The 17,151-nt window shown below is 29.9% G+C and overlaps 1 protein-coding gene across 1 annotated transcript in view; it reads right to left on the bottom strand.

Annotated features, from left to right (window-relative positions):
- Positions 1–5,130: 5,130 nt before the first annotated feature.
- Positions 5,131–17,151, bottom strand: part of ggps1 (geranylgeranyl diphosphate synthase 1) — a 33,801-nt gene continuing 21,780 nt past the window's right edge. Inside the window, exon 4 of the mRNA XM_051126622.1 lies at positions 5,131–6,317. Coding sequence (XP_050982579.1) covers positions 5,529–6,317 — 789 coding nt within the window. The 3' untranslated portion in view covers positions 5,131–5,528. The remainder of the gene's footprint in view (positions 6,318–17,151) is intronic.

Raw genomic sequence — 17,151 nt, 5'->3', positions numbered from 1 at the left:
AGGGGGTTCGCGAATCATATGATTCAGGTCGGGAGTTTAAATCGCGAATCATTTGGTTTAGATCGGAACTTCGCATATCATGAATCATTTGGTTCAGACCGGGAGTTCAAATCGCGAATCGAGAATCATTTGATTTAAATTGGGACTTCGAAGCGGGTTCGCGAATCATTTGATTTAGTTCGGAACTTCGCGTATCACGAGTTATTTGATTCAGATCGGAAGTTCAAATAGCGTATCGAATAATTTTTTTATTTAATTTGCGACTTCTGATCGGGTTCGCGAATCATTTGTTTCAGATCGGAACTTCGCGTATCAAAAATAATTTGATTCAGATCGGGAGTTCAAATCGTGAATCATTTGATTTAAATCGGGATTTCGGAGCGGGTTCGCGAATCATATGATTCAGGTCGGGAGTTTAAATCGCGAATCATTTGATTTAGTTCGGAACTTCGCGTATCACAAATTATTTGATTCAGATCGGAAGTTCAAATAGCGTATCGAATCATTTTTTATTTAATTTGCGACTTCTGATCGGGTTCGCGAATCATTTGTTTCAGATCGGAACTTCGCGTATCATAAATCATTTGATTCAGGTCGGGAGTTTAAATCGCGAATCATTTGGTTTAAATCGGGATTTCGGAGGGGGTTCGCGAATCATATGATTCAGGTCGGGAGTTTAAATCGCGAATCATTTGGTTTAGATCGGAACTTCGCATATCATGAATCATTTGGTTCAGACCGGGAGTTCAAATCGCGAATCGAGAATCATTTGATTTAAATTGGGACTTCGAAGCGGGTTTGCGAATCATTTGATTTAGTTCGGAACTTCGCATATCACGAATCATTTGATTTAGATCGGGAGTTCAAATCGCGTATCGAATCATTTATTATTTAATTTGTGACTTCTGAGCGGGTTCGCAAATCATTTGATTCGGATTGGGAGTTCAAATCACGACTCGAATAATTTGATTTAATTTGCCGCTTCTGAGCGGGTTCGCAAATCATTTGGTATAGTTCGGAACTTTGCGTATGACGAATCATTTGGTTTAGATCGGGAGTTCAAATCGCGAATCATTTGATTTAGATCGGAACTTCACGTATCACGAAACATTTGGTTCAGTTCGGGAGTTCAAATCACGAATCATTTGATTTATTTCGGTACTTTGGATAGGTTCGCAAATAATCAGATTCAGGTCGCGAATCATTTGATTTAGTTCGGAACTTCGCGTATCACGAATCATTTGATTTAGATCGGGAGTTCAAATCGTGCATCGAATCATTTTTAATTTAATTTGCGACTTCCGAGCGGGTTCGCGAATCATTTGATTCGGATTGGGAGTTTAAATCACGACTCGAATAATTTGATCTAATTTGCCACTTCTGAGCGGGTTCGCAAATCATTTGATTTAGTTCGGAACTTCGCGTATCACGAAACATTTGGTTCAGATCGGGAGTTCAAATCGCGAATCATTTGATTTAATTCGGTACTTTGGATAAGTTCACAAATGATTAGATTCAGGTCGCGAATCATTTCATTTAGATCGGAACTTCGCGTATCTCGAATCATTTGATTCAGATCGGGAGCTCAAATCGCGGATCTTTAGAACTTGAGTGGGTTCGTGAATAATGTCACAAATAATTTGATTTAGATCCAGAGTTCAAATCGACTATTGCGAATCATTTGATTTAAATCTGACTTTGGAGGTGGTTCGCGAATCATTGTTCAGATCTGGCTACGGAGCGCGGATCGCGGATCGCGAATCGCGAATCATTTGATTCAAATCGGAACTCAAGACTTTATTAGCACACCAAACAACTCAACAAGCTGATCAAAGAGCTGAAAATCTGCAGCTGCAGAGTCTTGCTTTCATACAAATCATCCAAAACAATCTACTACAGCTCTAACACTGTGTTTTCATGGAAAATGTTTAGTTTTTATTAATATTGAAGTCTGAGGACCGTGTTGGAGATGAGAACAGGCTGAGCTAATGCTAAAGCAGAGGATGTTTTTTAGGTGAGTTGCATCATTGCTTTGAACGCTTCAAAATCAGTAAGTAACACTAGACCATCATACTGTGTTTTATATGAAAATCCTTCTAAAACACTCCATAATCATAATCAAATGCTTTCATTAGTAGAAACTAAACACCACAATAGACCTTTCGTCACACTAAACTTCTATCATGAAAACAGTGCTGTAATGAATGTAAATATAGCTTATTTTTAATTGTTTGTTTAATTTTAAGGGGCATTTTCAATGTTTATTAGCGAAATTAGTAGTACATCAAATAAAAAATAAATTAATTAATTTAATATAATAAAATTGCACCCTAAATGCACACTATTGGGCAAAAACATCAACATGGATTGCAAATGTTGATCGAAATGTTGTATAAAATCACTAAATATTAAGTTGCTTAATTCTAGACACAATATTGTATGTTTTTGCTCTACTTCGCCATCGAAAGTAGTTGCAAACAGCAGTGTTTCGATGCTAAATGATTCGCGCGTTTGAACGAATCGGTGTAATGAACGACTCAAATGACTCGCTCATTAAGAAACTAGTGACTTACCGCCACCTACTGTAAAAAATAAGAAACACAATTTGTTGAGTCAGCTTAAAATAATTTGTTACCCTGCTGCCTTAAAATTTTAAGTTCAGTCAACTAAAATAAGTTTAGTCAACTTGAAATGTTAAGTTGTACTAAGTAAAAACTTAGATATTTGTGTTTGCTAAACTTAACAGATGGGTAAGTAACCCAGCTGCCTTAAAATTTTATGTTGATTTAACTCAAATATCTAAGCTGTCACTTAGTATAAACATTTCAAGTTGAATAAACGTTTTTTTGAGTTGACTGAACTTAAAATTTTAAGGCAGCCAGGTTACAAATTATTTTAAGTTGACTCAGCAAATTGTTTTTTACAGTGTAGTGGCGGTTTTAGATTTCATTATTTCATCATATTTCTGTTGTGGCTCTTCAGATGAGTCAATAAATTCTAAAGCAACAGTGTTTGTCAGATGTAAAGAATTATTCATGTTCAGAGTATAAAGCTGTAGTACAACATACTTCAATGGTGTCAGTTACTTAAACTTCTAATTATGCATTAATTAATTTTAAGCATGTTCATTTTTAAACAGCTTTTATTGTAGTTTTTTTTTTATGCAGTTCAAAACAATTATTCTTCAAAGGCATTTTATAACATGCAGAAATGGCACAGAACAAGAACAACCCAGCATAACTGTAATGAGATAAATAAAACATGACTCTTATTTGCTCTGCTCTATTCTACAGTCTTTCTAGCTGTTGCTTTTGTCTCTTGCGCCACTAAGTGGTTGATTATGTTCTGTCATTTCATAAGATGAAAGATCAGATGCAAATGACTTGCAAAATTGGTAAACATTAGTACTGTATGAGGAACATCAACTTTGCACTCGCAGTAAATGCAAAACAACACAATTATTTGAAGTATTATTAGAAATATATTCATGCCATGCAATGGATATCCATTTTCTCTTCATGAGAATAACAACAGCACAAAACGCACAGGAGACTGAAGTGTATGAATGTGTTTATTCATAGAATAGTTAATAAAAAAACATCCAAAACAAAAGAACTGCATATACAGGATGAGTCTGATGAACGCACACATAACAGTACATTTGTTCAAAGGTAAAACCCAGTGACCTGTTATACATCAAACGTGAGATCTCATCTCAATTCACTGTTTCAGAGGTATTTGAGCATCAAGTGACAGATCCATCTGTAATTTTGACCATCATAAACATCACAAAAACAAAAACTGCTAAAATGTAAAAGAACATGAACTTGACTTAAGGAGTGTTAAAGCGTCCACAGGTGAACGTAAGGCTTTGTCACTATCACAGCATGTGATATAACACCAATCAGCAAAAATACAGGACAAGGGTTTAGATGCCGTTACACTATTCACCTGGCAAACACATTTATCTCTTATTTAATATTTTAATGAGAACAAAAAGTCCAAGTCACATTTCACCCCCAAAATCATAAAAAAAGTAAATAATTGTATACAGTTCTTTTAAATGCTTTTCTTGTAAAAAATATTACAATTAAGAATATTCTGCCTCCAAAATATTGTGTCTTGACATCTCAATTATTCACAGTAGTGATTACCATTAGATGTTCACTCTATTACACTGACCAATATTATATGCTGATTTAAATACTGTTAAAGGCAGCACAACAGATGCTTAAATGTAGTAGTAGTAGTAGTAGTCATAATAATAATAATAAATAATAATATAACATAAATAAAACAAGTTATTGTCATGAAAATAATTGTACAATGGCAATTGTACAAAATGTACAATTGTCGTCATTTTATGAAAATTTTATGAAATGTATTTCTGACAATTTTTAAATAATAATACTAATAATAATAATAATTATTATTAGTAATAATAATATAAATAAATTTAGCTGTTGTTCTTAATGTCTTGAAAATAATTGTACAATGGGGGAAAAACATAAGATTGATTAAAGCAAAAAAAAAAATTGACAATTGTAATAATAATAATAATAATAATAATAATAATATTATTATTATTATTATTATTATTACAATAATGTCAGTGTTTTTTTTGCTTTAGTCAATCTTATGTTTTTCCCCTTATTGTACAATTATTTTCATGACAGTAATAACAACAGCTAATTTTATTTATATTATTATTAATATTAGTAATAATTTAAAGTAAAAATAATAATAATAATTATTATTAATAATTTAAAGTAATATTATTATTATTATTATTATTACAATAATTGTCAGAAATACATTTTTACTTTAATAAAATGAGAACAATCTTTGTTTTTTTTAGTAAAGTAAAAATGTATTTCTGACAATTATTGTAATAATAATAATAATAATATTACTTTAAATTATTAATAATAATAATTATTATTATTTTTACTTTAAATTGTTACTATTATTAATAATAATATAAATAAAATTAGCTGTTGTTATTACTGTCATGAAAATAATTGTACAATAAGGGGAAAAACAAGATTGATTAAAGCAAAAAAAAAAAAAAAAAAGACAATTGTATTATTGTAATAATAATAATAATAATACTTATTATTATTACTTTAAATCAATAATAATAATTATTATTATTATTACAAATTATTGTCATGAAAATAGTCAAAAATATATCAAATTGACTTAACGTTCTTCAGGCAAAATAATGTATTTGCTTTGATTTTGTGGTGAAATTACATGCATTGTTTAAATGTATTTGACTGTTTACGGTTGTCATTCATAATAAAACAAGTAGCATCTGTCCACCGTTAGATGGCGATTACAGTACATTTTAATTTCAAGACCATATATTGAACAAAATATTTCTAAGAGGCCAGTTGAGTTCCTGTTACATTTTATATGTCAGTTACAATGGCGTGAAAAATAAACGAGACAAAACAACAGACTTTGGACTAAAGGCAATTTGCTGTGGAGTCAGAGTAACAGTAAGGTTCATTCACAGTGCAAAGTCATTGTTTTGATTGGCCGGCTGCAGCTCCGCCCTCTGGCTCTTTATACATGTGACTCAGGTGCTGCACCAAGGCCTCCAGTTCGGGATTCCCTCCAAGCTCGGCAATCAGCCGATAGGCTTCGGCTTCCAGATCAATCAGCGTCTGACGGGTGTAAGCGAACGAGCCCACCTTCTCCAGATAGTCCACGCAGTAGCGTTTGATATCCACGTTTTCAGTGCGTTGCCGCAGGATGTTCTGCACCTGCGTGCTTTCAGGCTGCGACCAGATGGCGTGGATGGTGGGGAAAGAGAACTTGCCTTCCGTCAGGTCCTCGCAGAAGCTCTTGTTTTCACTGTACTCTTTAGAGTTCAGGTTGGCGTAGTCGTCCCGTATCTGGAAAAAGAGTCCCAGAGTGTCCAAAAGCGGTTTGAGATCTCTTTTCCAGTCGGAGAAGAGCTGCATGAGGCCCACGGCGAGGCCGAAGAGGCCGCCGGTTTTCTGCAGCACCATGCCGCGGTACTCGGCCTCGCTCGGGCAGGTGTAGGTGTCCCGCCAGTGGATGTCCAGACCCTGGCCGCGGTGCAGCTCCAGCAGCTGACGGGTGAACACGTGCACGGCCTCGGGGTGCTCTAGCGTCAGCACCTTCTCCAGGCCCAGGAAGTAGACGTAGTTGGCGGAGTTGATGACCGACGGCACGCCGTAGATGCTGTGAGCCACCGGGAAACCGCGCCGCAGCTTCGAGCTGTCTTCAATGTCGTCGATCAGCAGACTGGCGTTGTGTAGCATCTCAGTCACCTCAATAATCACCTAGAGATTCAAAAAAAGATCATCAATATAAATCAAATTTCAAGTGCCTTTTTATTTTAACTGATTTATTCATTTAAATCAATTCAAATTATCAATTTAAAATATTAGAATATATTACACATAGTATTAATTAATACATTGTATTAATAAATATATGCCAATTTAAAAATCTAAAAATAAAACTTGTTATATGGAACAATATTCAAATCTTAATAAGACAACCCACTGCTTAAATAAATAAATAAAATAAAATAAAATAAATTATATATACTTATTATTATATATAATTATAAATAAACGTATAATTTTATTTTAACAATTAAAATATTAACACTATTCAAATCACATTTAATCAGTTAAAGTATTAAAATTATATTATTTATTTATTATACTTATTAAATAAAATGTATAATTGTCCCTTGTGCCAATTTAAAATTTTAATTTAATTTATAATATAAAATAACTTAATATAAAACTGATTAATATGATTCAAATTACATTTAATTAAAATATGAAAATATTGAATAATTGACACTAGTGCTGATTCATAATTTGATTTACAATATAACTTAAAATTTGTACAATTTTAAAAATATTACATGAATACTATTAGAATTACATGTAAATCACTTAAATATTAAAATAATATTATTAAATAGCCTAAATATACACATGCACAAGTCTTGAAATTAACATATCAGTAGCACAGATCATATTATTGTTCAGTTAAAACAGCTGCTGAAAACATCAGGGATGTGAATGTGGTGAAGTCTATTTTGAAGCAAGTGTGACAATTTGTTTTTTACTTGGTGTATTAATAACTTTCTGCTGTAGTATGTGATATGTAAAAGCTCACAGAAATGAATACTAGATGTAAATCTGTAGATCTGTGGTCAGATGGATGCACAGATGTGTATGAATTGTAATGGATGTGATGGCCTGCAGAGGGCAGCAGCTGCTCACGCTGCACCAGATAGTGTTTACAATCAGGGTGTGTCTGAAATGCAGACTAATATCCCTGTGTATTTAGTGAAGGTCTGTGCAGACCCATCATGAATCTAGACTTCCAAAGGAAGCATATATGAATGCAAAGTGCATAAATGCATCTTCGATGAATAAATGGCTTGATCATTGCAGGTAAAAGGTGCTTGACTTAAACTACAGAAACTTTAGGTTTTGTTACACACAAATAAATAATACTCTCAGGCCAGCAGATAATATAAAGAGACTTTAATAAGTGCATAATGAAATAATGCTTTTTGTTTAAATATTTTTAAAGAAATCTAAAATTATGCATAATACATATCAATTAAAATCTTAAAATATTATATAACACTGAACACAGTCAGTCAATGTAGGCCAGTTTGAAAGTTATTTTATTGCAATTAATTGTATAATAATTATAAAACAAAACATATAAAAACACTTATACTATTGGAAGTAAATTTTAATCAGTCAATTAAAACAATGAAATATATCATATCATAACATTAAACAATGTAGGCCAATTTAAAGTTATTTTAAATGTAACTTTATAATAATAATAATTTTAAAATATATTATTTTTAATCATTAAAACACTACACTAATACTATTTGAATTTTAATCAATAAATTAAAATAATTATCATAACATTAAAAATGATCAATGTATAGGCCAATTTAAAAGTTTAGTTTACTGCAATTAATTGTAAAATAATAATAAAAACAATATATTTTAATAATTAAAAACACTACATTAATACTATTCTAATTTTATTTTAATTAATTAATTAAAATAATAGAATAATATTATATTGTAACATTAAACAAAGTCAGTGTAGGCCAATTTAAAAGTTGTTTTAATGTTATTTTATAGTAATAATAATAATAATATAAAATCTATTAAAGTTAATCATTAAAACACCACGTTAATACTATTAGAATTACATTTTAATCAATAAATTAAAATAATAAATATTATAACATGAAAAACGATAAATGTAGGCCAATTTAAAAGTTTAGTTTATTGCAATTAATTGTAAAATAATAATTTAAAAATATATTTTAATAATCATTACATTAATACTATTATAATTTTATTTTAATTAATTTATTAAAATAATAGAATGTAATTGTATAATAATTTAATGTAATTGTGTAATAATAATAATAATAATAATAATGTAAAATACATTAATGTTAATCATTAAAACACCACATTAATACTATTAGAATTACATTTTAATCAATAAATTAAAATAATAAATATCATAACATTAAAAACAATCAGTGTAGACCAATTTAAATGTTTATTTATTGCAATTAGTTTTATAATAATAACTAAAAATATATATATTTTCATAATTAAAACACTACATTAATACTATTATCATTTTATTTTAATCAATTAAAATAGAATAATATTATATTATAATGTTAAACAAAGTTAATGTAAGGCAATTTAAAAGTTCTTTTAATACAATTAATTTATAATTATTAAAAAATATTTTCATTTTAATATTTAAAACACTTCACTGATACCATTAGAATTACTTTAATGTTATGATATAATTTTAATATTTTTATTGATTGATTAAAATCAATGGCAGCCAAATTAAGCATCAGTAGGTTGTCATATTTATATAATGTGAAAAAAAAATAAACAAAAAAAGTCAGAACTGGACTACTGCATTTAACACACACTTAATCAGCATTAATTTTCTTGGTAACACTTTACAATAAGTTTCATTAGTAACATTAGTTAACTACATTAGTTAACAAACTAAGATTGAACAAGACTTCTACAGCATTTATTAATGTTAGTTCATTTCAGCATTTACTAATGCGTTATTAAATTCACAAGTTGTGTTTGTTAACATTAGTTAATGCACTATGAACTAACAATGATCTGTATTTTTCTTAGCTAATGTTAACAAAGATGAATAAATACTGTAATGTATTGCTACTTGTTTTTTCATGTTTATACATTACAATAAGGTGTCATTTGTTAACATTAGTTAAAGTGCTACCACTTTCTTTTAAGAATACAGCACAAGTAGGAATATACATAATGATGTGTCACATTACACAGTTTATCTAATTTAATATCAGTAATTATTCTCAGGTGTGCTGTATTCCAGACAGTAAGCGTGAATGTGTGTGACGAGTGAATCAGTGTTTGTGTTGATCTGCAGCTGTGATCAGTGCTGATAGGGAGCATACGGTGAGTCTGCCTAACTTATTCACTCGTTAAAGTCATCAGCGCCGACACGTGGGACGAGTCCTCGGGGTCCGTCCGCAGCTGAGCATAGGAGCGGCGCCGCGTCAGCGCTTTAACGTGACCTCAGATGACCTCTGACCCGCATACACTCACACAGATGGTACAAACGAACAAACACACCCGTCAATCACAGCAGCAGGTGTGTGTTGAGCTTTCACACACATTGACAACACTGTAACCTATAAAAGTGAAGAAAGCCATGCAAAATTAGGCCTATGCATTAGGATTACATATAAAATTCCCATGCATTTGCATTACAGTTGATGTGATTTGTCAGTCATATACTGTAAATGAAATGGGTCACATTTCTGTAATAGTACTAATAAACTGAATGTGTTTTAAATGCACAATAACCAGCATGTTTGAATTAATTGAATAGGATTCCACAGCCATATTTTAGTCAAATTCATACTTTTTAAATAAAATTATTTATTTTTGCAATGAACAGATTTATGCTGGTTTTAAGCAAATGGAATAATCCTTTTCCAAATGCATTTATTTAAATTTAAACAGATGCAAATTGTTAATAAGTTTCATTTATGTATAACTGTTTGTTAATGGTTTAATTTTAATACACCATTTACTAATTTTTATAATTTTTTAAAAATAAGTTAATACATTTTAATTAATATGTTGAAGCTTTTTTTTCATTTTTATTTCAAGTTTATTAACAGTTTTATTAGTTTTAATATTTATTAAAATGTTTTTTATTTGAATTTTAGTAAAAGTTTTATTGTATTTTAATATTTATTTAATTTTATTCATTTATTTTATTTATTTTATTAATTTATTTTATTAGTTTTAATTTAGTCATTTTTAATACTTTTTATTTTTATATGTCTACTTGTTATTAATTTTTATTTTAGTTTTAGTTTATTACATTAACTTAAAATAAATTAAAACAGGAATTTTGGAAAATGTAACTGAAATAATTTTTTATTATTATTATTTTATTTTATTAGTTTTAATTTGGTCATTTTTTGTTCTTTTTATTTTTATATGTCTACCACTTGTTTGTTTATTTTATTATAGTAATTATATATATATATATATATATTTAATTATATATTCAGTTTATTTTAAGTAAGAAATGTTTTGTTTTCTGTTATCGATGGAAATTTTATAGCCATATTTGAAACATTGTCACAGATTTTAATTAAATAGATGTAGTCATTTTTATTTCAATAAATGCATTTTGAAAATATGATTATTAAAAAATAAATAAATAGATGAAATAATTAAATCAACTATGGCGTGTTTTTTGAGTGAATAAATACAATCTGTTTCATTCATGTATGACTGACAAATAATGCATCACATTAAAATTATTAGTTTGTTAAAACCTTTTCCAATCCAAATGCATGTTATATGCATAAATCCTAAATTTAGGCCTAAATATTTTCTGAGTGATACAGGCAAGTTGATTTTTAAGACTTAATTTCCTACAGGTCCTACAAGTGTTGTAACCTACTTTCATAGGTTTAAATACAGACGGTCTTGATCTTAACAGCAGAACTAAAAAAAAAAAAAAAAAAAAAAAAACTACAAAAACTGCTGTTCTAGATCAACAAGCAGGGGGCGTCAGCGCTGGCATCCGCTTCAGACACTGTGTATGTACTCAAAGAAAAACTTTGAGACAGGCGTGGAAGATTTCAGAGACTAAAGAAGTGCTGAGAGTTTGACCTTAACAAGTGAGGATCAAGAGCTGAGACTAAAGAAAACGTTTACTGTAAACTATAGCTGCGGTAGTAATGGAAGAGTCTGAGAGCGAGAGCGTGTGCTGGGCGTCCGGCCAGCGTCGGAGACCCTCACACATTTATCCTGCAAACACGCCGCTTATAGTGAGATACGGCCCCTGTAGAGACCCTGTATTCACACACACACACACACGCCTCAGATTCACTGCATATCAGTGTGACATCTATAAGAACAAACACTGACTCTGATGCGCCAAACGCCTTGGAAGGCATTTTACAGACAGCAAGAACATGTTGTTGATTACTACTCTGTTTGTCTGCGCCTTCAAGAAACATTACATCATCCTTGAATTACCAGCGTTGCTGCTTGCTTACAAATGCATGCAAAAAAAACTAATCAGTCTTGACTGTTTTCTGGAGGAATGTTTACATATTTGTACTAAAAAATGACAAATACACTGATTAAAACAAGATTCTTAGTAGAGTGCAAAAAATTAAAACAAACAATAAAAAGCATATTTCTCATCAAATCCAGTGTGTTGCAGTACAAACAATTTGAATGAATGTTTTTTTAAAATTATTTAAATAATTTAAAATATATGCAAATAGTTCAACTATGCCATGATTTATAAATATAAAAATAAAACAAATATTTTAAAGTTTTATTAATAAATGTAAATGTTTCAGCTTCATAATTGAATATTGCTTGTTTTACAGCTAGCAATATTTCCCATGTACATACTTTCTAACTGAATATATATATATATATATATATATATATATATATATATTTTCTATATTTCTTTTTTTTACAGTTAACTGATTTAAATCTAAAAATAAGATTTAAATAAAATCAAATAGATTGCAGATAGTTAAACTATACCATGATTTATAAATATAAAAATAAAACAAATATTTAAAAAAGTATATTTATTATTAATAAATACAATGTTTTAGTTCAATGTAAAAGTAAATATAATAATTTGAATTATATATATATATATATATATATATATATATATATATATAATACACACACATACACACACATTTATAAATTTTTAAGTATTTTTTAAAATTATTATTTACATTTTATTTCAGTTTATTTAAAGTTACAAAAATGTTTTGTTTTCAGGTTTATTTAAAAATAATAGCCCTACATGTTAAAATTTTAGTACAAAATTAATGAAAATTTTATGGCCATATTTAAAGCATGTTCATACTTTTTAAATGATTAAAAATAGTTTTCACAAAGAACAGTTTTACGGTGATTCTAAGCAATTTCAATAAATTCATTTTAAAACTATCAATATTCAAATAAAATTACATTTTTTGAGTGCATAAAATAATAATAATAATAATAATAATAATGCATTACATTAGGTTTATTAGTATAAAACTGTCCAATCCAAATGTAAATCTAAATCCAACCTAAAATAAGATTAAAATAAAATCAAATAGATGCAGCTAATTAAACTATGCTGTGATTTTTTTTTTATATAAATAAACATTTAAACAAATATAAAAAAGTCAATAAAATAAAAAGGTATATTTATCAATAAATCCAATCCATTTCAGTCTCTATATTTTAACTAATTAAATATTACGTGTTCCGCAGCTAACCATATTTTACCCATGTTCATGTTTTAAATAAATACATTTAACATTTCACAATGACCCAATTTATGCTGATTGTAAGCAACTGAAATAAATGCATTTTGAGAACAAGATTTAAATAAAATCAAATAGATGCAACTAGTTAAACTACGCCATGATTTTATATAAATAAGCATTTAAACAAATACAAACATAAATTAATAAGTTAAGTAAATAAAGTATATTGTTCAATAAATCCAATGCATTTCAGTCTCTATTTTTTAGCTAATTGAATAATACTTGTTCAACAGCTAACCATATTTTAACCATGCTCATACATTTTAACAGAGTAAATTTAACTTTTCACAATGACCCACTTTATACTGACTGTAACGAATTTGCATTTTGAAAATGATTATTTAAATAATCAAATAGATGCAACTAGTTAAACTATGCTATGATTTTATATAAATATTTAAATTTAAATAAATAGTCCAATAAAAAGTGTTTTTAAAAGAATAAATAAAACATTAATTAAAAATACAAAAATAAATATAAATAAATTACTACAACGTAATATATAGAGTAATTATTTTATGCAAAACAAAGCCTTTTTCCTTTAAAAAAACAACAACAAAAAAACAAAAGCAACAACAACAACAACCTGGACATGTTTTTGTAAGATTCACCAGTTTTTATGTTTATTCTGACCTTTTGACTGAGTGCAGTGAACTCATCGACTCATCGATCCGGCAGATAAACGTTTCTGAACAAACTCAGGTCAAATCACAAGCTCTTAAGAAACACCAGCATTCCCTAAATAACTCAGGAAAACTGTATTTCTGCTACTTTGAACCCTCTGAACACACAAACACAAGAGAAACTGGGGCAAAACGTCCTCCAAAGAAAAAAGCTCAGCAAAAAACAATCAATACTCAGTGTCAGTCAGTAAAACTGACACTATTCAGTGCGCTTCAGAATCCTGAGCTGATATCAAACACTTTATATTTTTAGATTTCAACCCGTTCAGTGAAAGGCGAGCTAAAGTGAGCGGTGAATGAGAAGCGATCTGTTGGCAGGCGTCAGCGGAGCGTGACGTGGTGTTCGCGCGTGATACGGCGCATGTGCGGTCATGCTGACGGGTTCAAGAAGAGTTTACAGCCAGATAAACCACGCCGCAGGAGAGAGACCGACAGAGAGAAATAGAGGCTGCGATTCAGGGAGACTGATCAGAAATATGAGTAATCACTTGACTATCAAGCAGCCCTTGAAAATAATTCACAAACAGCCTTGCATGCAGATATTGTGAGGACACAGAAATAGCCACAGGTTCAGATCAGAACAATGACGTCACCGCTTACCAGCATGACTGCTTCAACCCAAAATCATCTGGTTATTATATAACTAAAAGACTCCGAGAGGGACAGTCTTCAGCTGATGCTGCTTAAAAGTTAATAGTTTGAAAAAATAAACACTAAAACTGGAAAGCTGTCACCAATATGTCGTTCCAAATGCATGTTTTGTTACTGACAACAATTCTGGAGGGGAAAAAAAAAAAGATTTTCTGACACAAATTAAATTGCAGATTTGCTGTAGTTGTTTGTAAACGGCACAATTTTGACAAAAATATTGTAAGTTATATCAATATGACTAACATTATTTTTGAGTATTATTATTAGCATTAAATAAAAAAAAATTACACCATACATTATACAATGTATGACATTACAACAGTAGTAGTTGTTGTTTTTGTTGTTGTTATTATTATCGTTATATATTATAAATGCACTGTAAATTATTTTACAGTACAGCTATAAAACTACAATTGTAATTTTTATGCCTTAATTTATTAATTTTGAAATAAGTCTTAAAGTTTAAATAAATAGTTTTAAAAAACTAATTTGTGAAACAAATTGCAATTGCGATTTAAAATGTGATATAAAAATTTTGCATTGTAAAGATTTCAAATCCCTCCTTTTTCTTTAAAAAAATAAAAAAAGAACTCTAGGTTTTCTGTGCTACTTCTGGGCTGTGCAGTTTTGATTAAATATTATATTAAATATAATTATTATTAAAAAAAAATAAAGCAATATATTACTATTGCAATAACATTGTACTTTAAAATAAACATTGTACTCTTATTAAAATTGTAATAGTGTAAAATAACTAATAATTTATATTATTCTATTATTATTGTTCTATTATTGCATACACTACCAGTCAAAAGTTTTGTTTTTTTTACATTTTTTTTTTACTCTTCTGCTCACGAAGCCTGCATTTATTTGATCCAAATACAGCAGAAACAGTAATTTTTTAATAAATATTTTTTCTATTTAAAATAACTGTTTTCTATTTGAATACATTTTAAAATGTAATTTATTCCTGTGATTTCAAAGCTGAATTTTAGCATTATTACTCCAGTCACATGATCCTTCAGGAATCATTCTAATATTCTGATTTGCAGCTCAAAAACATTCATCATCATTATTATTATTTTTATTATTATTATGTTGAAAATAGCTGAGAATAATTTTTTCAGGTTTCTTTGATAATAAAAATAGAAATATTTTTTTACATTATAAATGCCCTAATCATGAATTTATTTAAAGCATCCTTGCTAAATAATAGTATTAATTTCTATAATTTCTTTCCCCAATAAATAAATAAACATTGATGATGATGATGATGATAATAATAATAATAATAAATGTTTCTTGAGCAGCAAATCAGCATATTAGAATGATTTCTGAAGGATCATGTAACACTGGAGACTGGAGTAATGATGCTGAAAATTCAGCTTTGATCACAGAAATAAATTGCATTTTAAAATGTATTCAAATAGAAAACTGTTATTTTAAAAAGTAAATATTTACAAATTTTATAGCCATATTCTAGTTTTATTCTTATTAATCGTTCAGTCCTAAAAACAGTAAGGTTTTAGGACTTTGTTTTGTCTGATTTTGTTTTTAATACAACAAAAGCGAACGGGATTTACACTGCAAAGATCAAAAAAAAAAAAAAACGCACACCCTAAGTAGTCCATAAATCCATAATAAATCACACCCTAAGTAGTCACTGATAATCATCTCCTTCTCTAAAGCTCTGAAACAGACAATAAAAGTCATGTAGACAAAAATAGAGCACTGACGCCACTGCTTCTCACATGTCTCGTCATCACAAACATCGAGAGCTACAGAGAAGGCCATTAAATAAAGACTTGATGGCGTAATTTGTTCCTCACACAAAGCTACACAAGTCATACTGACTTCATTTTCAGATCTTAACATTTACAGACATTATGATCTGCTGCTGTATGAAAGAGCTGTGCATGTTATTCAAGATGGTCACAAAAGGCCGAAAAAAGCCCCATTAGTGACTTCCGTTCCTTAATTGACCAGTAAATTGGGAGAAATTAATGCATATTCATCATTTAATCATTAATCAAAAGTGCCACACATGAATGACAATGTGAGGTTAATCCGCTAAAGAAATGAGAAACTCGAGTTTCTCCAGCAAAGCAAATGCCAAAAATTAAGACAAACAAATGATCCTCTGCTTCATTAGAAGCAGACGTCTTGAAAGATTCCCTCCTACGTTACTGCAAACACAATAGGCGTAAAAAAAAATCCCGTATTATGAACATGAAGCTTGCTGGAATGATTAAATATTCAAGCCCTGTAAAACAGGAAAAGCAACCTGATCTAAACAAGCCTAATAATGATTCAAGCGGAGCGACTACGCCTCCGACCGCATTACACACATCCACAGCGGAAGTTGTTTTCTATTCACGAGATCAAATAAACGTGGAAGCGGAGAAGACAAGCCTCGTAAAACAGCGCTACTGCCACGAACGGCTGACTTTCCCCCGTCTGAAGGGGTTTAATGAAATATTCAGGATAAAAGGAGAGCTGTTGAACAGCTGGTTGAATGTGATCTGACGGACTTAACAGAGAACAGAGCACTGACAGAAATCAGCTGATTTACAATGACAAGATTAACATCGCTTAATCACCGAACGAGAGTACGAGTTCAATACGATCGCTCAGACTAATGCCTTCAGTACGGCTAGTTTTCTTGAGCTGAGCCTAGAATGCTAATTAACAATGCATGCTACAAAATTATTTTGTTTTCCATAGTCATGCTGCTCCAACTTGTAGATGAGTTTATTTCTTCATCAGATTTGGAAAAAATGTCATTCCTTTACTTGATCACCAGTGGATCTTCTGTAGTGAATGGGTGCCGTCAGACTGAGAGTCCAAACAGCTGATAAACAGTCCATC

This window comes from Labeo rohita, chromosome 13 (assembly GCF_022985175.1).
Source record: "Labeo rohita strain BAU-BD-2019 chromosome 13, IGBB_LRoh.1.0, whole genome shotgun sequence".
Lineage (NCBI taxonomy): Eukaryota > Metazoa > Chordata > Actinopteri > Cypriniformes > Cyprinidae > Labeo > Labeo rohita.
This window is presented reverse-complemented; position numbering and strand designations above follow the sequence as displayed.